This window comes from Rhododendron vialii, chromosome 6a (assembly GCF_030253575.1).
Source record: "Rhododendron vialii isolate Sample 1 chromosome 6a, ASM3025357v1".
Classification (NCBI taxonomy): domain Eukaryota; kingdom Viridiplantae; phylum Streptophyta; class Magnoliopsida; order Ericales; family Ericaceae; genus Rhododendron; species Rhododendron vialii.
In genome coordinates this window covers 42,363,812-42,387,049 of record NC_080562.1, presented here as the reverse complement: position 1 = coordinate 42,387,049, position 23,238 = coordinate 42,363,812, and the positions used below count along the sequence as shown (strand labels likewise).

Sequence of the window (23,238 nt, the reverse complement as noted above, 5' to 3'; positions counted from 1 at the left end):
CATTGTTCTGCATAATTGCTTGCCTTTGTCAAGAGTTCGCTCCACTACCTCTTGGCTCTTGTCAAAAACCCTCTGAAAATTCTAGTAATACTGCATACTCTTTGTCCTTGGTGTATGAGAGAGAGAGAGAGAGAGAGAGAGAGAGAGAGAGAGGGGATGGGAGGACATAATGGAGGAGACGAAGAGGCGCCTCTGCCTCTATTCGAAACAGAAGTGTCCAAGGGTAAACTTGCATACAGGGTTTATGCAGTCACGGTGTTGATTGGGATATGCTCGATATGGGTGTATAGGTCAATAAACATCCCAACAGCTGAAGAACATGGAAGATGGGCTTGGATTGGTATGTTCATGGCCGAGCTCTGGTTTGGTTTCTACTGGATCATTACTTTATCTGTTCGGTGGAACGTTACCCATCGTTACCCATTTAAGGATAGGCTCATAAACAGGTCCTCTCTCTCTCTCTGGATAGCCTTTCTTGATGCTTTTTTTGCTTAGTTGTAGTGATTTTCTTGACTGTTTTGATCGGTAATAATTTAGCTCTGAATAATTTGTGTGGATGAGTAAAAAACATTGTGCCATGGTGAGTGCAGTTTTCCATCTCACATTGTAATCTCCTATTTTTTAAACTGTGGACTCTCTTTTCCATGCATTGAGGCCGAACCACATAAAAACTAGGTGTGTTCTTTTTCTGTGCGTGCTTATTCTTTTTTGGTTGTGCTTGCGTTTCGGTTGGGATCGGAATTTTCCCAACATCGAAATCAACCACTGAACACTAGTAACATCAGGCCATGAACTAGCTCATAACCATTCTTAACTGAGTCTGCCACCACCATTGGATCCCAATTTTGTTTCCTCGAGTCCTCAAAAGATCTTGAGCAAACGATCCGAGCAACTCAAAAGCAAATGCACAATCACGCAATGACAATAGATTTACCCTGTCATCACATGTGGGCTACTATGGTAAAGAAAACAACACAAAATACAACATACACATGAGTTCACGCGTCGCTGTAATAATAGCTAACGCTTCAAATCCGTAAAAAGTACTGTTTTTTTCTAACTCGGCAGGAAAGCAGCAATTTTACTGATTAATTGGTTAACGTTCATGGCGTCGTGTATAGTGGGATCAAGTTTGACACTCCAAAACACACGTCATTGTGTTACGTGGTTGATTCCATGTTCTTCATTTTGTCATTCTGACAACCTCATAAAATGCAACAGGTATGGGGACAAGTTACCGGCTGTGGACGTGTATGTATGCACAGCGGATCCCAGAATAGAGCCTCCAACAATGGTGATTAGCACAGTTTTATCAGTCATGTCATACAATTACCCACCTGATAGATTGAGCATTTACCTTTCGGATGATGGTGGCTCGGAGTTTACTTTCTATGCTCTCCTTGAGGCTTCTCGTTTCTCTAAGCATTGGATACCATTTTGCAAGAAATTCAGCGTGGAACCCAGGTCTCCGGCAGCCTATTTTGCTCAGAATTCTAACCCAAAAGACATAACAGTTCCAAAAGAGTGGTTGGATATTAAGGTAGATACTTCTGGACAAGACTCTTTTAATTGATTGCTTGTTGTCCGTCACCTTTTTTCTTTTGTCATCTTATAATAGAAAATATGTTTACCTCTCTGCATGCAAATCAGGAGTCACTCGTGCAGGGTAGTATTAGTCTATGACAACCCATCATACATTGTTCATTATTACCTACATGAGCTTGGGAGGCGTCTACTTATTGCCAATTGATTTGAGTTGGATGGTTTGATATTAGATACAAAATGGAGCCTTTGTGAATTACGTTGCTTGAATTTTTCCCTCATTCTTTCTGTTGGTTAGAAACTTTATGAAGATATGAAATGCCGGATAGAATCAGTCATCGAAAAAGGTGGTACTTCAAAAGATATAAGGGATCAACACAAAGGGTTTTTGGAATGGAACTCTGAAGTGATGAAGCAGGATCATCAGTCCATTGTACAGGTAACTTCACCTATTTTTCAGTGAAACACTTAAACACCATGCAATTTTTTCTTAACCATCCGAAGAGTTATTACATTGCACTTTTCATGTTACAAGATTTTAATCGACGGAAGGAACCCGGATGCAGTGGATGATGATGGTCATAAATTGCCAACACTAGTGTACTTGGCAAGAGAGAAGAGACCTCAGTTCCCTCATAACTTCAAAGCTGGGTCCATGAACTCACTGGTAATAAAACCCATTTTCAGCTTTCTTTTTTTTGACAATCATATGTTGGCCGTACCCATATCTTATTTTTGCAATTTTATATCGCCATTTCCTGGTGGTCTAATATCTCGATTAACTACGCTGCATTTGAATCTGTGCTTTATTATATAACATATAAAACACAATCAGCTCAAATCATATTTACTGCAGCTTATAGTTGGCTCATTCGCCACATTAAGTCACTAAGATCTAGTATATCCTCTTGTAGATACTAGTCATATGATCCACTATATTTGCTAAAATCAGTTTGAATGTGCAGATAAGAGTATCTGCAGAAATAAGCAATGCGCCCATTATCCTTAACGTGGACTGCGATATGTACTCAAACAATTCAGATGCAATAAAGGAGGCACTCTGCTTCTTCATGGATAAAGAGAGGGGCCACAAGATATCATATGTGCAATATCCGCAGAGTTATGATAACATCACCAAGAATGATATTTATTCAAATGCAGTCAGTGCAATTCATAAGGTGGGAATATAAACATCCTTATATAGTCTTGTGTTTTATTTTTCTTCCCAATATTTGGTTAACGCAATAGCAAATCCTATAAATCTCTGAGTTTACCAGAGGTCATGAGATTAAACGATTTTGAAATTTGTAATTTTAACCTTTGAAGAAATCATCCAGTGCTCCTGGACCAAATCACATCTATTCAACCATGCATTTGTGTTAATCCCATGCATTTAGTGCTAAAACCACATAAGTATGTGATTAAAAGGAAGGGTTTGGGCCTGCCCCAAGAGTACTGAAATTTTTGTACCCAACAACCAATTTCGTATCCTATGCGGGGAGTATTCTAGTCCCATGGGGTGATTTAGCTAATCCTGGAAATTTAACTCACATCAATACTGGGTCCTTATCCCATGGGTAACTAAACCGGGGATGTGATTAATTGGTGAGCCAATTTTATCCAGGACTAAATGCCCCTGGACTAAGAATCTTACCCCTCCTTATTCCACCAATTTAAGTACTTGACATTGCTCTTTTCTTTTTTTACATGGAGCGGAGACTGATGAAACATTTACATTGGAATGTTGGTCACAAAGATTGAGCTTGCTGGCATAGATGGATGGGATGCGGCCTTGTTCTGTGGCACAGGATGCTTTCATCGGAGAGACAGCCTTTGTGGACTTAAGTTCTCCAAAAACTACAGAGGAGAATTGAACAGTCAGTGCAACATAACGAAAGACAGTTCTGTCCATGATTTGGAACGAGGATCAAAAGTTCTTGCAAGTTGTAGCTATGAGAAGGGCACACAATGGGGAAAAGTGGTCTCTCTCTCTCTCTCTCTCTCTCTCTCTCTCTCTCTCTCTCTCTCTCTCTCTCTCTCTCTCTCTCCACATATTTATATGTCTATCTGTGCAGGGACGGATCCACAGTTGTAAATTCGGACGGTGAAACCATGTGCACTATCCAGTAGAAAATATGAATTATACGAACAATTCCTTAAGCTTTTTTATTTGCATCTTTCTTACCCACAAGCTAAATTTTTATCAAATGTTCCTTAAATTTTTGTTGGTAACTAATGTTCCCTAAACATGTTCAATATAAACCCACAGATGATGCTCTATATGAGCAATCAAACTTAAACTCAAACTCTCCAGAGAAATTCAGAAAAAATGAACCTTTTCATGAGAAATCCTCTTTGGTATAAAGTATCCTATATTTTCTCGTTATCAGACTTCAGGACTATCACAAGTGCAAACACAGGGTACTTAAAATGGGAATGATAATATGCATTGATTTGCAGATGGGATTGATGTACATGTGTTTGGTGGAAGACACCATAACTGGATTGACAATACAATGCAGAGGATGGAAACCAGTTTACTACAATCCAGAAAGGAAGGCCTTTCTGGGTGTGGCTCCAAACACCTTAGATATATCACTTGTCCAGCACAAGAGGTGGTGTGAAGGCATGTTTCATATTTTCTTGTCCAAGTACTGCCCCTTCACATATGCTTATGGCAAGATCAAACTAGGTGCCCAAATGGGCTACTGTCTGTACCTTTTGTGGGCTCCTAATTCCTTCGCCTTGCTCTATTATCTCATCATCCCTTCTATTTGCCTGCTCCGCAGCATTCCTTTATTTCCAGAGGTAACCCCCTCCCTCCCTCTCCCAGCATGCGCGCATGTGCATACACAGTAGACTAGAAAAAGTAGAACCGGACAACATGGAGACCAACCACCCGTTGGTGCCAAAATGACATTATCAAAGCCATTTTGGCTGGTTATAATGTCCATTTGCCAAAAAATGGCTGGGTTGCTCCAGATTTTGGCATAACCACCTTTCGTCCCCCGTTTGCAACCACCTTTCCCACACATTGAAGCTGAGATGGTGGCAAGTTTCACTTTTGCCAAATTTGGAACTAACAATTGCATAGCCAGAAATTGGCATTGAATCTGACACATGGGTGGATAGGGGTTTGCCATTCTTGACGCTAAATTTCGACTTTGATATGGCATTGGCACAAGGGTGGACTTGCTCTAAATAAAACTTTGGACAATACTATAGACCCATAAAGAATTTCAAGTGTTAAGAAACTTGTATCGACAGAATTGCATCCAACTGGGCCTGCACTTGTGGACCGTAGCCACTATAGGGCAAGTACTGTTTTAAGCTTGTGTTTTAAAAAAATTCGTCTGACTAGGATTTGATAATATTGCTTTTTCCGTTTATTGTTCAATTGTGTTGATTGGCCCATTGTAAAGAAAATATTACTCGCAAGACCATGGGTGAGATTTTCATCTTGTGCAAGTGTCTGAAATTCCAGTTTGAAGGTCTCTAATATTCCAGATTGACTTGCCCTTTGAAATTTTGTTTTTAGCCCTCTGGAAGTTTCAAAGCCATGAAAATCACGCATGGCTTTGGTCATTAGCACCTAAATAAAGAATAGTGGCTCTGCCCTGCCAACACTCCGCTGGGAGTCTGGGATGAACAAACCGCACTTCATTCCGACACTTATATGTTAACTGTTTCGGATACCTGTCTAAAATTTTGGTCCAACGTATCACTTATGACTCAGGTGTCAAGCCTATGGTTCTTGCCTTTTGCATATGTATATGCAGCCAGGAATGCTTGTAGCATAGCTGAGGCCCTGGCATGTGGAGACACACTCAAAGCATGGTGGAACTCTCAACGGATGTGGCTGTTTCGAAGGACGACTTCCTACCTTTTCGCCTTCATTGACACCGTGTCTAGGCAATTGGGTTTCTCACAATCTGCATTTTCCATCACGGCTAAAGTGGTCGACGACAATGTGTTGGCGAGGTATGAGGAAGGGACCATGGAGTTTGGAACCTCTTCACTCATGTTCACAGTTATAGCAACGTTGGCTTTGCTGAACCTTTTTGGCTTTGGTGGGGGAATTTTGAAAATCATTTGGGGTTACGGTTTTGCCGAAGGCTTGACTGTGCAAATTGGCCTTTGCTTGGTAGTGGTTATGATTAATTTGCCGGTGTACCAAGCACTCTTCTTGAGGGATGACAACGGCCGGATTCCGTCTTCGGTTATGTTTAAATCTCTTGTTCTGGCTTCATTGGCATGCCTGATTCCTGTGTATTGAGTGAGGCAGGTTGAGCAAAAGAATGGTTATAAGAATTTTCACGATGATTTGATGGAGGACATCTTATATCCGTGATGACCCCGAGGTTTCGTGTATGATTTGAAGAATGGTTTTTAGTGTCAATAACAACTTTTATGCTTCCCATGCAGTTTCATATTTTTCGAAACAAACGTGATTTTGTTCAAGTGCATGTTGCTCTTTCATCTAGAAATCAGCATGCATGAAAGGATACATGTCCTTTGCGCTAATATCTCATTTTCGGAGGAATAGAAAGAAAATTCTATACAAAAGTACTGAAGACGAATAGGCATCTTCTTGTGAATCTCAATTGACACTTTAAGAATTGTGCGTTAGTAAAAATATTAGGTGTATGATTTTCAAGACAATCTTGAGATTATAGTTCTAGGTCTTCGGGGGGTTTTTTTCCACACTTTTCAAATATTTTTTGCTAATCCACTCAAGTCAAAACTTCTGTAATTAAATGAAATTTTAAAATCCTATACCAACAAAGCATTTCCTATGAACATATTTTTTGTTTAAAAGATGTACAAATAATAATATATATGAACTTTTCCAATGAAATTTGACCAAATAAGGATTTGGAAAATGCAAGTCTACCCTGCTCTTTACGAATTTGGAAATCCTATACTGCAGCTTGCACTACAGGGTCTGTAGGGCGGCCAATTCGGCCGTCCATTTTGACACCAACAGATTGGTTTTAATCCGATTTTTTCTATTGATCCGAGTCATCTATTGCTCGGATTAAATTTATTGATCCGAGCCGTCAATTGCCGAAATGAATGGCTGAATCGGCCGCCTTACAGGATCCCCGGTTGTACTCCAAAAAGAGAACCCCGCCGGCCCCTGCCCTAAATGGGGGCAAATCCAGTCAAGTTTCTTATGGTCGTTTAGTTTTAGGCCATTTGTGGGCCTTTTTCTGGGCCCGCAACAATGATTGAAACCGTTAACTTTTTAAAACTTGCCGAAAACATGAACCATATTGAAAATCACGTTGATTCGATACCATTTGATATGATTTCAAAATGCATTAAATTTGTAAAGAAAACAATGTGCAACACTGGATTACAACAAGCTTAATGCATTTTGAAATCATGTCAACTGGAATCAAATGAATGTGATTTTCCACGTGGCTAATGTTTTCAGCGAGCTCTAAAAAGTGAACAATTCTGATCATTGTCATAAGTCCGGAAAGAGCCCACAAATGACCCAAAACTGGACCGGACCAAACTGGACCATAAGAAACTTGACCGGACCTTTGCCCGCCCTAAACATAGCAAACGAGTGTTTGACTATGATTAAACCCAATCATAAGACACAGTTCGTCTTCATCGTCCCAACTCGAACAGGTTCAAAGCCCCAAATCCCTACAATTCTTTCAAATCAAAATGGTATCCTCTCTCTCTCTCTCTCTCTCTCTCTCTCTTACTAAACGGAACACCTTTTTTCCGGCCAAAAGTTCATATCTTCTTTTGTTCAACGAAATTAGGGCATGAAATTCTGTAGTTATTATGTCGATTGCGAGTGATAGACGATTTCTGCTCTATTTGAATTATGATTCAGCAAGGAAATCGGTTCGTTGAATGGGCTGAATTCCCTGAAAAGAACACTTTTTTCAACATAAAGTTGAAATCTTTATTGTTAAACGAAGTAAGGGCTTTTAATTCTGTTGTTATTGTGTCAATTCGTAGGGAGAGATGATTTATGCTCTTTTTGAATTATGATTCAGCTGGAAAAATCGGTCTGTTGAATTCACTAAAAAGAACACATTTTTCGGGCCTAAAGTACAAATCTTTTTTGATCAACAGAATAAGGGCTTGTAATTGTTATGTCGACTATGAGTGATAGATGATTTGTGCTCTATTTGACTTATGATTCAGCTAGAAAAGCAGTTTGTGGAATTCGCCGCGGTTTTGATACTCGCAGTTTTATCGAGCCTTCAACAAGAGGTGTTGGGAATAAGATTTGTGATAGATAGGGAAGAATGCTTCTCGCACAATGTTGAGTACGCTAGGGACACCATTCATTTCGCCTTTGTGGTAATTAAGTCTGAGGGCGCATGGCATTATTCTCCGGATGGGGTTGATCTTGTGGTAAAAGCTCTATTATTTGTGCGATATATCTTTTGATTTTATGGAGTTCTAAGTGCTATGCTGGTATATAGTTAGCTCTCTACACTTATTTTATGCTGATATATTTGTTTTAAAGGATAAATACTATCGAGAAACCAAAGTTTTTGGTTGCTGTACTGCTGGATTTTCAATTTTGTCAGTTCTTGTGTCTGTGTATGAGGCATGAGCCATTTAGAAGGAAATCTATTGTGAAGGGGCCTTTAGTTTTATATGTTACGAATATTTCGAACTTGATGTGGAGCAAATCTTTTACGATAGTGGCAAAAAGTAATGGAAAGTCTACCCTAAAGGTGAACACTTGAATGTTGGAATCTTATGGCTTGGTTATAGCATTGGAAGTCCAAGAGATAGGTTGTTGATGGAAGGAATATACGAACTCTTTTGAATTATAAATTTTTTACCAACGAATAGGACGTAGGAGGCAGTTCCGGTTTTGATATCAGTTTTCATTCATGATCGGAAGTTTTTCCTTGCTTTTCCATGGCTAGATTGTTAGATTTCCGAACGTTTTCCCTTGATTCCCGAATTTTCTCTCTTTTTATACCATCATTGATCATGAAAAGCATAAGTCAAACATCGCATATGGTATGTTAGTTCGGTATAGGCTTTTCAATTTTAGTTTCAACTTTTTGTCGTGTGTGCGCATCAGTGAACTTTGATTGTGCTGTATCAAGGATATTTTATTTGAGGGATATGTGTTTATCACTGGGGAAGCAAAAACTGTGGACTCTCTAAGTCTGAGACGAAGGCGGTCGTTTAGTTGTGTCATGTGATAAATGTCAGGTAAATATCTATCTTCTGAGTTCTGACTCCATGCAATAGTTTGAACTCAACAGAGCTTCAGAATATTATTTTGTTGTTCAACAAGAGTCTTTGGAAGACATAAGAAGTGTAGGGGTTTTTTCTAAGAGAAAAGAGAATATTGAGGATTGAAAGCATTAGAATAGACATTTCCTGAATAGAGGTTGACCATCATGTTTTATTCAGGTTGGCAGGGATTATAGGCATCGGAGGGTGTGCTTGACTATATCCAGGAAGTCTGGTGTACCCTTCTCAAAAATTATATTGCCTTTTAGAAGCAAGGTGGCAAACACCTTTAAGGGCACCAGTGGGTTCCTTCTATAACTATTTAAATATTGCATACCGTCCTTCATTGTGAAACTGAATTATGTTGTACATTCACACTTGGGAAGATTCAATCTTAAAGTCCCTAATTGGGGGGACTAGGTGCATTGGCAAATGGTCTATCAGAAAGCAGAGATTATTTGCTCACTATTTCCATTTTCATTTCCCTTGAATATTTGAGAATGGAATAACTCCTGCTTCCGACATAGGATTAGTGCTAGTATCTGCAAACTTATAAAGAGTGTAGAGACACCTTAAACGATGATTATTTGGATGTGATGGCCCTGTTCCGATTGGAGAAATCCAACTTGGAGGGTATCTTTCACATTATGTCCCAAGCCGAGACAGGATATTTGAGATCCAGAAATAAGACCATCCCCTTTCATCTCTCTATGCGTTCTTGCCTCTATTTTCATCTCACTGTTTATACTTGGATATGTTCTCTTTTCTGCACACCACATGACTTACTTGCAACTTTTGCTGAGATTACCAGGTGAAGGGACCTTCTGGTGAGCAGATCCATGATTTTCATGACAAGACAAGTGAGAAGTTTCAGTTTGTGGCTCAAAAGAATGGGCTACACCGTTTCTGCTTCACTAACAAGTCTCCTTATCATGAAACCATCGATTTTGATGTACACGAAGCCCATTTCACATACCATGACGAGCATGCAAAAGATGGTGAGCCATGCTTCTGTGTATTAATTTGCTTCCCCTATCCCGTTAGCCTTTTAGGAGGGAGCGCATTCTCTCTCTACATTCAAGTATAGAACTTATTCTCACTATTTCCAAATACTGACTGTCATGCACATCTGCAGAGCATCTCAAGCCTTTGCTTGAACAAATAGCAAGGATAGAGGAGGCTTTATACAACATTCAATTTGAACAGCATTGGCTAGAGGCTCAGACTGATCAACAAGCAATAGGTATTTCTATTACTGTGACTTCCATCTAACTGTCTTTCCTGAATATTTTGGCTCTGCTCAAACTCTTATTAGCAGTTTGGACTTCACTAGTCACTTTTGCTCTCCACCAAATTCTTTGACGGGAAGAACGTTTCTACTTCCACATTTGGAAATGTTTGACTTAACTAGATTCTGATTAAATTGTTTGGAGACACAATATTGTAGGATTAGCAAGTTTGTCGTTTCGCAATTTGACTATGCTTTTAAACTTGGAATGTAGTTAATGAAGGAATGAGCCGGAGGGCAATTCACAAGGTTTTGTATCAATCAGCTGCTCTGACAGGGGCTGGTGTTCTCCAAGTTTACCTTCTACGACGCCTCTTTGAACGGAAGTTGGGGATGTCCAGAGTTTAGGTTTTGCATCGTGTGGGATATTTATGATTGTAGAACTTTGGACCTGGGTTTTTGGTCTTTGTTCTCTCTTATTTACAGAAACATGTTTAGCCTCGATTAGCAATTCAAATTGGAGGCTTGTGACTGTCAGATGACTCAGTTTAAAAATATTTTCATACTTATTTTGTTGGTTTGTCAGCCTGACGGCTACACTGGTGAGGCTGGCGAGCAACTTCTCACAGAAAAAAATGTTAGCCGTATTGTATGGAGGGAACCAATCTTGTGATTTTTGCAAAACAGCTGCAGAAAAATCATTAAGCACATACCATTTTGTGACCGACCTTTCTAGCGTTTATTGTCGTTCGCACTGGAAGTGCACTAAAATCTTGTGATTGTTTGAGCTGGTTGGCTATTGATTTTTGTTTGCTCTCACAGCAGGAGGATACTGTTTTTAGTGTTCTTTAGTAGTATATAACAGGATATGGTGCTGTTTAAAAAAAAAAGGATATGGTAGCATCTGACAACGCTGACATTTTTCCTCTAATGCTTTCACAAGTATACAAATACCATTGGAAGCACCTCCCTAATACCATAATATCTGATCATATATCGTTAAGACAGACCATCTGCCCGTTTTCCGTTGCAAAATGGGCAACAGAAAGAACAGATTCTATGCCTCCCCTTCTGGTTCACGAAGCATTCCTTGGGCAGATTTGGGTTAAACCCAGCCCAATGAGCCCATTGCAATTGAATAGCTTGTCCTGTCCAATGAAACAAGGCATACGGGAACCGAAAAAATGATACTAGTGAAACCGACTCTGGGAAAAAAACTTGCAAAACCTATCACTCGGTGGACATAAAGGTTCTATTACTTCACAGACAGGCTCTATGGCCCATATTGGAAGCAGAGGAAAGTTGAGCAAGCTTCACATGGTAACAAGGACGGAACCAGGATTTTACCCTAGCAGTGGCGAAATGTATACTAAAAAAATTTAGTGGTGGCGAAACTATAAAAGTTTGGCATAAATTTTTTTTTTACATATAATAATTGCATTTTTTAAAATTCTTGTCGTGGCGGTCGCCGCTACTAGACCCCCCTGATCCCATCCTTGCATGGTAAGTTGGTAACACATCAAATCAATACATACTAGATACAATAAAGTTCTCTGTGTTTTTTAATCTCTTCACCCTGGGCAACATAGTTTTTACAACACACAAAATGGATTCAAGACAACCATTACTCCACAGCTCCTATCTTCAGAAAAATATGGCTAGGAGCCTGCTATGAGCATGTTCTTCTATTGAAGGACATGCAAAGAGACAACCTTATCAAGATTCTGCATGCGAGGATGCGCAGCAAAACCATTTTTTCTGCAAAGGAACAACAGTAACATATTAGCAAAAGCACACACAGCCCTATGAACAGCCGACAAATGAATGACTTTATATAGTCTATACACCAGTATAATAACAGGCCATATAGCGTCAAAAAGTTACAGTTACGTAGAATATCCCAAACTAGCTCAGGGCAACAAAAGGCAAAGAAATAGGATGGTCCAATGCAAGACCAATAGCATTTCCTTATAGGAATCTATGGTCCATGAACATTGTCCATTGGGCCAGATGTGTCCAAGAGAAAAGGTAGGTACTTGTCCGGACTAGAAAACCAAAGCAAGAACTTTTCTGAGGTGTTCCCCCAGTGAATTTTATACGAAGGATGGATTCAGACCATCTATAGGTACTTCAACAATGAACAAGCCCTAGGTAGATGCAGAAAGATGAGGTCCTGTGTGGCTGTGTTTAGGAAAATAGATGGCGCTAACAGCAGCAGCACCAAAATTAATGAAGTGATATGCTTCTACTGGACATGGGGCAAGTAGAGATGCAATCAGCTGCCAAATAATCTCTTCAACTTTAAAAGAAAAAAGGTGAGAGCAACAGTTAACATTCAAAGAGTAACGTACGGATTGAGGCTTGACAGAGTCCGCTCCATGCATGAGATTGGACTCCGACTTTGTTGGTGACTCAGGTTTGCCACCAGTCTTTTTCTCGTCCCTGGCCTTATTAAAGATCGCAGTAAATCCCTCAGCTGACGCAGGGTCATTCACATCCCATTCACCAAACTTCGGCAATGGCTTTCCCTTTTCCTGTTAGAGGAGAGAAGGAAGGGGATCATTTACACAACTATTTTCCACGTACTCTTGCTATTGCTAATCCAAGTTTCTAACTCTGCTTTTCATGTGAAAAGTCGGAAATGGAAAATAACTTGTCAACCAGAACCAACTAAGCATTCAAATAAATCGTTCCTAGCCTGCTCTTATTGTTCCACTGTAATCTAGCACATGCAAGCATGTGGCAGTAGCCAATACTTATGATGGTGTATCTAACATTACTATGTTAGTGCATCTACAGTTACTGATGTAGTGCAGGTAACCACAGACACCAAAAGATGCCATTGACGGTTCTATAGATCTTCTACCTTGATCTTGCACTCTCACTGCTATTTCAAGCATAGTGGTCCAGGTTTTGTGCAACTTTCTCTCTCTAGACTGTAGAGCATGGCAGCATGCTATTGGTTCCATATAGATCACAAAAACAATAACTGCATGGCCTTGTTTGATCGCGACCGACTTTTCCAAAATCAAGATCAATTAAATTTCTTCCATCATCTGATAATATGATGGAAGTACCTGTGCAAAAGTGCTATAAAAAGCATGGGAGAATTCATTGATTTCCTTTTTGTGAACAGTCAACACATATGGCAGGGAGTTCTCAAAGGAAACCACACATGCATCAGACAATTAGGATAAACATAGGTTTTATCCTACGATTGAGATCAGCTAACCAATCTAATACCTATCAATAAGAAACTGTGCCAAGCATCATACAAATTATAAGGCAGATGAAGAGTATATACTTCCCTAGGGACAAGGTATAACTTGTGAGCCACAAACAGACACGTGCACACACATATCAGATTGGTAATAATTGCGGACTAAATTAACAATAAGAGGAACATTAAAACATAAAAAAGCATCACCTTGGGGACATGAAATACATACCGGGCACCTGATAGATAAGTACAAAATGGAGATCGTGATCTAAGGACTTCAGTACCAGACAGCAACTATTGCGACGGCAACATGCACATAACCAAACTATTGACATTCCTAGAAGAGAAAGAATGCACATAGCCGTGGCACTTCAAGAAAACACCCAGAACTAACAATAAGAGAAAGAATTTCGTCAGCTCCTGCAACTTGATCTCCACTCCTGTTGGATATCAAAATAACTTAACAGAGCTTTCACGGAGGGCAGGGGGCACTCATCCAACCCAACTGGCCCAGGCAGGGATTCAGGGGCAGCGCCACTTACGACTTCTTTTCGGGTATAAGTATTTCCACCCCTCTATATTTCGTTGGAAGTATCGAAGCAAGGAGGTATACATGTGCACTAACTTTATACCTATATTTCGGATCGCTATTATTGTGAAAGCCGCAGCGAATTTGCACACCTAGCTCTTGTTTTGGGGTAAACCACGTAAATTTCGTGTTTTCATGTGTGTGTATGTGTTTGAATCTTTCTTCTGGTATTTTTCATCCATCACTTGTTTGTGTCTAACAGATCCTTGAATTGGGTTTATGCCTACATCGGAGGAAACTTGGTTCAAGGGCAACAAAAATATTCAGATCAACTGCATTAATATACATATATCTACTTAAAAGGGATACATAATTACTAAACCAGCTTAAGCTAAACTGTCCACAACTAATTCCTAACATTTAACACACAAACGCGATATTCAAACAGGGCGTTGTACCAGAAATTGAACATACACATCGTCAAATAGGAACGACTAGATAGATTGATGATCGAACGACGAACTAAGTGGAGCAACAAGGTACTTATCAGACGAAAAGTTTGAACTTTTACTAAGAAATCCACCTACATACCGACATGAATTTGCCGTGAAGATCTTCCTCCCCCGAAAATTACGAAGGCAAGAATAAAGGAGGAGAGAGAGAGAGAGAGAGAGAGAGAGACTTCCCTATGTATATCTGTGTTTTGTAGTAGTAACAAATTAATTATGGATTAGTTTGAAGTCACATACAAATTGCCTAAGTTTAAAAAAAAAATGTTTTTTTGTTGTCCTCCTTATTAAAAAAAATTGCATTTAGTAATGCGTTAAAGTTTTTTGATTATTAGTTGTTTTGACTAGATAAATCAAAAAAATTAAAATTATGATTTTTACCCAATTTTATTTTAAAACATCCAAAATTTAGCCTAAAGCATCTCCAAAGTTGAGCCATTTTGAACCAAATGTATATGTCATTTTTTTTGCACCAAGTGAGAATTAAGAGCGACAGCGAAAGCTTTATTAAGGTCGTGCGGCTCGTGCCCTTCGTATAGGTGTCGTCTTGAAAGTTTATTAATTAACTCCACGTCTCATTTTTTGTTTCATCTTTCCATTTTGTCCGCTCGAAAAGAATTGTCCATTTTCTATTTTAGGTTGTCCAATTTTATTAGTTTTATTATATGTCACAATTGAATTTCCAAAGAGGGACCAAATCAAAGGATATTTGATGGAAAAAAGTACTCCTATTTGAAAATTGAAATAAAGTATAAGTATATAATAACTAAATGTCTCTCGCTTTGAAACGGAGGGAGTATTTGTTTAGTTATTGTATGTCTTGTTTGTCGTATTTGTTTTTATTAGATAAACAAACACAAGCTTAAATGTTTGTTTAGTTAGTTATTGTGCACATCCGAAACATTTCGTCTCGTCAATTAATAATTTAAATGTGCTCAGGTGTTATGCGTAATCTCAGCGGTCTATCGGTCTATCCGTTTGGCAATCCGGATGTGCGCAGCAAACTGTTTATCGCTTTATCAGTATCAACTGGAGTATCAAGTTCCATTTTTTGCTGCTTCTCTCCTCTGAAAATAGAGCCAACTATTTCCCGCGTACCGTTCTCTCTTTTCGGTCATTAGCTAAAGGAAAGTTGTTCCTCTCTCGCAATAAACCCTAACCCGCGATTCTCCTGTCAATGGCGTGCGTGCTTTCTGTCCGAGTAATCAACTATTCGGAGATAGTAAAAGCTTCTTCTAATCAGTACTCCAAGTTCGACAAGAAGGACAGAGGGCCCAATTCAGCTACTTCCACTCGTGGGAGAGGTAATCTCCGTTATTTTCTCCTTCGGAATTCCTAGAGTATGCGGGGAAATTGGCGCTTTTGGCCAATGTTCTAAAAGTCACTAGACACTGCTAGGCAGGCAGGCGGTCGGCCACTTTTGAGCGATTAATTGGTGCATATCAATTGGTAATCAAGGATTAATTATTAGTCGGACCTAATCGGATGGACACCGCCAGGATTAATTCCTTATTTTAGAACACTGCTTTTGGGGCCCTACTTTAATTTGGCCTACTAGTGGGCGGTGGGATTAGTACTAAACGGTGGGATTAGTACTAGTGGTGGGATTGATCCGGGTGCGCTTATGGGCGGCTGCAGAATTTTTGCTAGAAAAAATGTTTAAAAAAAGTTAAATAAACAAAACATTATATTAAGTAAAGATAGAACTTATTTGGCCTAGTTTATTTTGTTTTGTTGAGCTACTTGATCTACTTAATTGCAAATTTAAATGGGTTTTCATTTGCTTTGGCTTTGTACTAATGATTTAGTGCAGACAATATTAAAGAACACTTCAATTCTATCCAAAGTTTATTTTAAATTTTAGTGCATTTTTTGAACCAAGGGGTTGGCTTTAACCCCCTGGAAACCTAGTGGAGCCGCCTTGGGTGCACTTAAGTTGGCCTGGACACCTAAGTTATCAAAAGAAATTACTAAAACGGTAAAACCTTCCAGTTTCAACTGAGTCCGATTAAGTGGTTATGGGCTCCTATTAAGCATTTTTTCAGTGTAGCAAGAAATGATATTAAGCGGGGACATGTGCAAAATAGTTTCTCTTATGATAATCATTTAGTTCCTTATTGTGTTGATTTGCCCACACAATGTGATGATATGCAGGTACTCCCAGATCTGCACACAGAACCCAGAAGCTGAATTTGGAGGTTTCTCCACATAGAGCTGGTAGTTTTAGATAGTTTTTCTTCTTTCTTTCTTTTTTTTTCCAATTTAACATTTTTTCTTCAGTTGTGTGACAGCGCTTGACCTGACTGTTTATGTGCCTCCTCAAAAGTACTCTCTTGATCACTTCAATCACCAGCCAAAACCAAAAAATATAAATTAGCAGAAAGAAATGGAAGAAGATATCAGTTGAAAGGGGGTGGGAATATATATTTGATTGGTGATTTCTTATTTTTATCTTGGTTTGGGCTTATACAGTGTCCGCTGTGAGATTGATGCGAATAGAACTTGGTGGCGCTTTTGCAGACCTTTTGAATGAGAAAGGGAAAGGTTCCGGGGATAATGAGATGGGGTATGTTGAAAGAACTCTGGGGTTTCGAACACGGGTATTGGATGATAGAGATCTCAGACTGGTATCCCTCTTGATTTCATTCTTGTATTTTGCTTGTCACCCTTTTCCAAAAGAAAAAAAACATTATCTTTATCATTACATCTCAGTAACTGTGGAAGTTTGAGAAAGTCTAAAGGTTTAAATGAATGTACTAGAATCTGTATGCCACTAGTAGGGTCAAGAGCTTATGCCACATTAACCTTGATGGTAATAGGTATACAGAAGCTTTCTTGCTGTGCCTATAATACGTGGGGATATGTACTGGATAAACCAAAATTTCATTTTGGGCATACGATGTCATTATTACATTCTCGATTCTGTATTATGCCACTGAACTCTTTCTGAACATTTTCATGTTGCAGGTCACAGATATTGTTGGAGGTACAATTCGTTGGAGAAGATATCTTGATCATTTGATTCTTTCTTTGTGTCACGATGAGAACACTTTTACGAGAATGGAACCTCTTCTGTTACAGGTGCATGATTAGTCTCTTTGTTATTGGACTATGATTGTCTAAGATATTATTGCTAAACTTCTTAGTTGTTTTAGTGAGATTAGCAGACATCATGGATATGTAGGTTTACTGGCTATAGAAGAGTAAAAGACATACCTAGTGCAATTTTGGAATTTTTTATGCTGTATGATAAGTGGTAGGAATTGTGAGTATCAAATAAAGCTCTACATGCCAGTCTTGATCAAGATCGGAGGGCTACTCATAATGAGACGGAGCATATAGATCTCTTTTCTAAATTATGTACCTAAAATTTCTGGAACCCATTTCTTAAAAATTCATTCTTCTTCTCCATTATGCGATTACAGTCTTTTTGTGTTTATTGTTTTTTTTCTTACGTCCTTGTAGATTCTTCGAATTGGTTTCTACGAGATCGTCAAGCTAGGAATGCCCCCTTATGCTGTCGTAGATGAGGTACATTTTATGTACTTGGCTTTATTGTTGCAGAAATCCCATCATCTTTGCCAGAACTGTGTAGGGGATATGTGGTAACTCTTCCTCTTTAGGAAGTTCTCAAATGATGCCGGACAGCATCTCTTGGTTTCTGAACCACCATTCTGTCCGTCAGCTAGAGATGTACTTTGATATTAGTTGAATTAATTAACGAGTCATGCATGCTTTTTGAAATACAATAAAAAGAGAAACCGATGGTTGTGGGAAGATGTCTTATTGTTGACTTCGCACAGTGGTCAGAAAATAACGGAGCTAAACTTCACATTTTGCTTGATTGAATGTTTGTACCATGTAGCAAGACAAACCCTGAATACATCCTTACCATTTGTATAGGCACCTCCATTTGGCCAAAGTTCATGCAATTTCCCATTTAAAAAATTTCCTTTAATGGGTGCTTTACTTGGTATTGTGTTGACAACTTGACATTGCATTCATTATTTGCAGAATGTAAGGCTTGCAAAGGTGTCTCTTAGACCTGGTGCTGGTAATATGGTCAATGGCATTCTCAGGAAGTTACTTTTTCATAAGGTTAGCCTTATTCGATTAATTTTTAGGCATAATTGATACCTATGTCACTTATGCTGACTGTGTTATTATTTTGCATCTGCAGGAAAACAACTCCCTTCCTTTACCCAAACTCGAAGGCGATGACCGCGCACATGCTCGTGCACTTGCCACCCTTTATTCTCATCCAGTTGTAAGTTTCAAGTTTTACCGTAACACATAGCATTTTTTCTCTCTCCATGTATTTATGTTTGCCTTGGATGATTTGCTGTTCAGCATAGTGCTAGAAGTAGTTTCCATGAACTAAACTATCTGATTTGTTTACATTCCGTTTTATGGCAAATTCTAGATTGCAAGACTTGACTATATTTCCACATTTTTTAGCTGTGGAAAGTTAAAGACCTTGTGCAGCTGTATGTTAGCTATACTTCATTTTGGTTGTTTAGACTGGCATTGTTGCACCTTAATTCTCATGGCTACTCTCTCTCTCTGCACTTTTCCACTTTTCCACTTTTCTATTTGTTAGTGGATGGTGAGACGATGGACGAAGTATCTAGGAGTTGAAGAAGCTATTAAGTTGATGATATGGAATAATACTGATCCTAGTTTTAGCCTGAGGTTTGTGAGTGAATCATCCTATCTTTTGCTCAGCAAATTGAATGCATATTTATAGTCAAAAGTTCTTCAATGTCTATGTCAGGGCAAACAGTGGGAAAGGTTTTACAAGAGCTGACCTAGTGACGCGGCTTCAAATGTTAAAGGTGCTTGATTAATTCTGCTGTGTTCTTAACATGTACTCTCTCTCTCTCTCTCTCTCTCTCTCTCTCTCTCTCTCTCTCCCCACAACTGATGCATGGATGCATTGTACATGCCAATACATGGCCGGAAACCTGCATATGCACATGCGACCCCACACACACACACGTGATGTATGTCCATCTCCAAATATTATTTATTAGATGTACATGTACAAGAATTTAAGCTTTTGCTTTTAAGGATGTGTGTTTGGATAATTTCCATGAATTTCTTGCTTACATTCTGCTACCCTCTTCCTGGCCTCGTAATTTCTCCTTGCTGAAACGTCTGCACTTCAATTTTGTTGTTAAAACTTGCAGTAAACATGTCTCACTGCAGGATATACCTATATGGCCGTAGTTTCTTCTTTTTCTTGAGCTTTAGGTGCCTCATAAGATTTTTCTCCATCTGGTGCCACATGAACTTCTAATTTTGCTGCTATAACTCCTACTAATCATGCCTCATTGTAGGATATCCTTCTGCTGACATATGTTCCCTTTTTTTTTTTCTGAGCTTCAGGTGCCACATGAGATTTCTCCGAATCTGGATGATTTTGTCCGAATCAAAACCGGAATGCAGGTTTAAAGTTCAATACATGTCGAACATTTATCTTATTATCATTCGTGGACAGTGTTTTGAGAATGGCTACATTTTATTAGTATTTTCAACTTCACTAGTTACTCGTGTTCTAGTGACTTACCAAAATTGAAAAGTAAATGAGGCAGGTAGCTTATGGGTCAATCATTGGAAGTAGCTTAAACTGTAATCTCTGAATTGTCGCCATAAAATTTTGGCTTTTAAAATTTACTATTTATGTTGTTTAAACCATGATGTATAGTCATCCAGGCTGCAGTATTCAGATCCCTACCTAACTATGACTAAATATTTTTTTTTGATAAGCAGCTATGGCTAAAATTACTTAACTTTCTCTGCTTATTCACACCGAAACTATTGCTTTTTTTTACATTGAAAGGACATCTGTATGCTGTGAGCTATACGTATCTCTCTTGCCACCACCTGGGTTGTAGTATCAGTTTAGTGTGCTTCTAAAACAGGAAAGGGATGACAGCATTGCCACTGTAATGTGGATGTTTTCAAAATTCTATTTCTGCTTCCGATCTGTTTCACAAGTGTTTAATCCATCCTAATTGTTCTATATTTCCATTTTCAGAGTGTGATGCAAGCTGGATTACTGAAAGAAGGTTTATGTTCAGTCCAGGATGAAAGTGCAGGTTAATTTTGATCTCAATCATAGTAGCCTAGTAGGATAGGGTGTTGGCTTGTTGGGTGAAGTGTGAATTCAATTCTATAAAAAATTTGTCACAGTTTTGTCCCTTGCAGAATAAGAACTTATATTCAAATATTTGAGCTTTTCCATCAGGCGCCCTAAATGGGTGGATAGACTGAGGTGGATTATGGTGTTAGACATCTGTTTGGGTGAACATTGGGGTCGCTTACATTTTTGTCTTTTCAAGTTAGCTGTGAATGTAAGCCTAGGCACATGTGGTGTAAACCTCTGGGAAATCTAAACAAGCTGAACACGGACAACTCTCGTTTTATGTCTTTTATGTCGTAATAAACTCTCTTTTGACCAGCTAATGAACATATGAATATTTTTGTTGCACGCAGTCAAGTTTTGTGCTGAATTGGTTCCTAATACAGGTTTGGTGGTTTCTATTGTGGATCCACAACCTGGTGAGAGCATTATTGATTGCTGTGCTGCTCCTGGAGGAAAGACCTTATTCATGGCAGCCCGACTAAGTGGTCGAGGTAATTTCCAACAAAGCAGAGTCGCATCAAGTTGATATAATGAACCAAATTTCACAAAACTTCTTTCTCTTGGTAACAATTTATAAATAACGGTTGGATAAAGCTGTGGGAATGGTGATGATATTCATACTTGTTTGCTGAAAGATACAGTTTTTCAGTTGTGAACGATATTAGAGATGCTTTGTTTGAGAATTCCAGGTGCAATATCTGCAATCGACATAAACAAAGGAAGGTTGAGAATCCTGAAAGAGGCTGCCAAGTTGCAGAATGTTGACAATGTTGTAACAACTGTCGATGCCGATCTTCGTACTTTTGCTGTATGTTACTTTGCAGTTTGCAGTAAAAACTGAAGTTTTCTTCTGAATATGTGCACTCATCTGACTTGTTGCTGCTTTCCTCCTATTTCAAGGACCAAAATCAGGATAAGTCAAATAAAATTTTGTTGGATGCTCCATGTTCTGGGCTGGGTGTTCTTTCCAAGGTACACTAATGCACAAGAGGGTATATTCTTCTGCTTTTTCCCCCAAAAAAGTGAAGCTACTAGCTGCTTATTCTGTTTCTTCTGTACATATTGCAGAGACCAGACTTACGGTGGAATCGGAGGTGGGAGGATATGGAACAACTTAAGGCGTTACAAGATGATCTTCTTGATGCAGCTTCTATGTGAGGCTCTTCCGCTGATACTTTTAATTTTCACATTTCTAGTCTCAGTTCTTTCGGGCGTGAAACTAGTGATGCAAAGTCCATCGCTGTTAACTTTATGAAGTTATGGAGTTTCAAACTTGACTCTTGTAATTTTGTTAAACTGAACTTCAAATTTGTGAATGGCTCTGGTTTCCTGTATTCTCTTACAACTTAATGTTTTTGTCAAAACAAAACATCATAATGGGTGCAATATTCATTGTAAAGATGTTTTTGCTACTTTATAGGTTGGTGAAGCCTGGTGGAGTACTAGTATATAGTACATGTTCTATTGATCCTGGAGAAAATGAAGAAAGGGTTGCTGCATTTCTTCTCAGACATCCAGTAAGAGAAATATACACTCATCAATCTCATACTGCTCTATTTCATTTGTTTGGCTCTTTGCTGATGTACAATGGAAAAGTAAGTAAATCGATCAGCTAGATGTTACAAGTTACAACTTAACACGTCTATACAGCATAGTTATGTAATATGCTAGAATCTATGACCCCATCCTATTTGCTTCTTTTGAAGAACAAAAATATCTTGGCAAGTTCATGATATTTAAACTTATTTAAATAGAAATTAGTCCACCAGATAATGCGCTTATTCACCAAAAAACTGTATTGTTACTATTGTGCATTTTGCAGGAATTCTGTGTTGATCCTGTTGACAGCTATGTGCCAGCTGATTTTGTTACGGAACATGGTTTCTATTCCTCCAACCCTGTGAAGCATTCAATTGATGGAGCCTTTGCAGCTCGTCTTGTTCGATCATCATAAAATGCAATGTGAGCGATGGAATGCTTGATAGTTGAAGTTGCACAAGGTCAGGAAGGAAGGAACTTCAACTGTTAATTTGATTCCTTGTGGGTTTCCGAATTCTTAATTTTTGCTGCTCTCTTTCGGATCATTGTTTCTTACAAATAACTGGGGAAAGTGAAGAAGTAGCGATCATGCAAAAAAAATTGTTTGGTAAGTGCAAAAGCTGTTTGCCGAAGTGAGGGGAGGCAGTGGCACTACTACCTTGCAAGACGAAAAGCGGATATCCAAAAAGATGAGGGATTTTCCAGCATTTTAAACTTTAAGAATTGGGTTGAACTCGATTATGACATTGGATGCAACAGCAGAGAGCTGGTTGATCTGCTTAACAGGGAGGCCTAATTAAGCTTAATCGAAGTGAGAGTACTTATGCCTGAGATGATTAGTGGATTGTATGTACAGTATATATTATTAGCCTGACAATCATATGTAACGCTTGTAGGTTTATCCTTCTTGTAAGACATTTTGTAATCATATCGTACCTATTCCCCAGTGGCCATTTCAGAAGTAAAAATGTAACCTACAAGAAGCGTAGCATAGAACCAGGCAACGATGAAACTTACTGGAACACAGTGAGAAAAAATGATAAAACAAACAAAAGAGGAAAGAATGTAATCAAGAAGAGAAGTTCTCATTGTGACAAATCCCCACAGTATCCACATAGTCAGGATGAGAAACACTGCACACAGGTTAAGATCAGCAAAACCCAAAAAAAAAAAATTACAGTACTTTCGACGAGTGTGCTAGATTGGCAACCCAAAAAAAAACTCAATCTCTAATATACTCTAAAAACAAAATCTAAAAACAAAAGAACTACTCCCTTCGTCCCATAAACT

The 23,238-nt window shown here is 38.8% G+C and overlaps 3 protein-coding genes across 7 annotated transcripts; 2 read left to right on the top strand and 1 right to left on the bottom strand.

Moving 5' to 3' along the window:
* Positions 1-36: 36 nt before the first annotated feature.
* Positions 37-10,728, top strand: LOC131329762 (transmembrane emp24 domain-containing protein p24beta2-like). 2 transcript variants are annotated; one of them, XM_058363142.1, is made up of 12 exons: positions 37-446; positions 1,222-1,540; positions 1,841-1,981; positions 2,078-2,209; positions 2,508-2,720; positions 3,299-3,523; positions 4,003-4,350; positions 5,279-5,779; positions 7,729-7,929; positions 9,587-9,773; positions 9,911-10,018; positions 10,278-10,728. In XM_058363142.1, exons 1-12 carry the CDS (start codon positions 115-117, stop codon positions 10,409-10,411), a joined length of 2,841 nt encoding a protein of 946 aa, XP_058219125.1. In that variant the 5' UTR covers positions 37-114; the 3' UTR covers positions 10,412-10,728. The 2 variants fall into 2 exon arrangements, with proteins under 2 accessions (XP_058219125.1, XP_058219124.1); XM_058363141.1 differs by lacking the exons at positions 37-446; positions 1,222-1,540; positions 1,841-1,981; ... (3 more) ...; positions 4,003-4,350; positions 5,279-5,779 and adding an exon at positions 7,101-7,227 and having other exon boundaries at positions 7,717-7,929.
* A 779-nt stretch (positions 10,729-11,507) lies between these two features.
* Positions 11,508-14,466, bottom strand: LOC131329782 (protein NOI4-like). Its single transcript, XM_058363165.1, has 3 exons — positions 14,344-14,466; positions 12,355-12,537; positions 11,508-11,761 (listed from the first exon to the last, which is right to left on the bottom strand). The coding sequence occupies exons 1-3, from the start codon at positions 14,347-14,349 to the stop codon at positions 11,720-11,722; spliced, it is 231 nt and encodes a 76-aa protein (XP_058219148.1). The 5' UTR covers positions 14,350-14,466; the 3' UTR covers positions 11,508-11,719.
* Positions 14,467-15,249: 783 nt separating this feature from the next.
* Positions 15,250-22,928, top strand: LOC131329701 (uncharacterized). Of its 4 annotated transcripts, XM_058363026.1 has the most exons (18): positions 15,252-15,565; positions 16,416-16,478; positions 16,734-16,888; positions 17,229-17,342; positions 17,727-17,792; positions 18,276-18,359; positions 18,442-18,528; positions 18,862-18,953; positions 19,036-19,096; positions 19,650-19,709; positions 20,302-20,362; positions 20,793-20,900; positions 21,099-21,217; positions 21,310-21,381; positions 21,478-21,563; positions 21,830-21,926; positions 22,232-22,371; positions 22,521-22,893. In XM_058363026.1, the coding sequence occupies exons 1-17, from the start codon at positions 15,439-15,441 to the stop codon at positions 22,361-22,363; spliced, it is 1,584 nt and encodes a 527-aa protein (XP_058219009.1). In that variant the 5' UTR covers positions 15,252-15,438; the 3' UTR covers positions 22,364-22,371; positions 22,521-22,893. The 4 variants fall into 4 exon arrangements, with proteins under 4 accessions (XP_058219011.1, XP_058219010.1, XP_058219009.1 ...); XM_058363025.1 differs by having other exon boundaries at positions 15,253-15,565; positions 22,232-22,928; XM_058363028.1 differs by lacking the exons at positions 22,232-22,371; positions 22,521-22,893 and having other exon boundaries at positions 15,250-15,565; positions 21,478-21,568.
* The last annotated feature ends 310 nt before the right edge of the window (positions 22,929-23,238 follow it).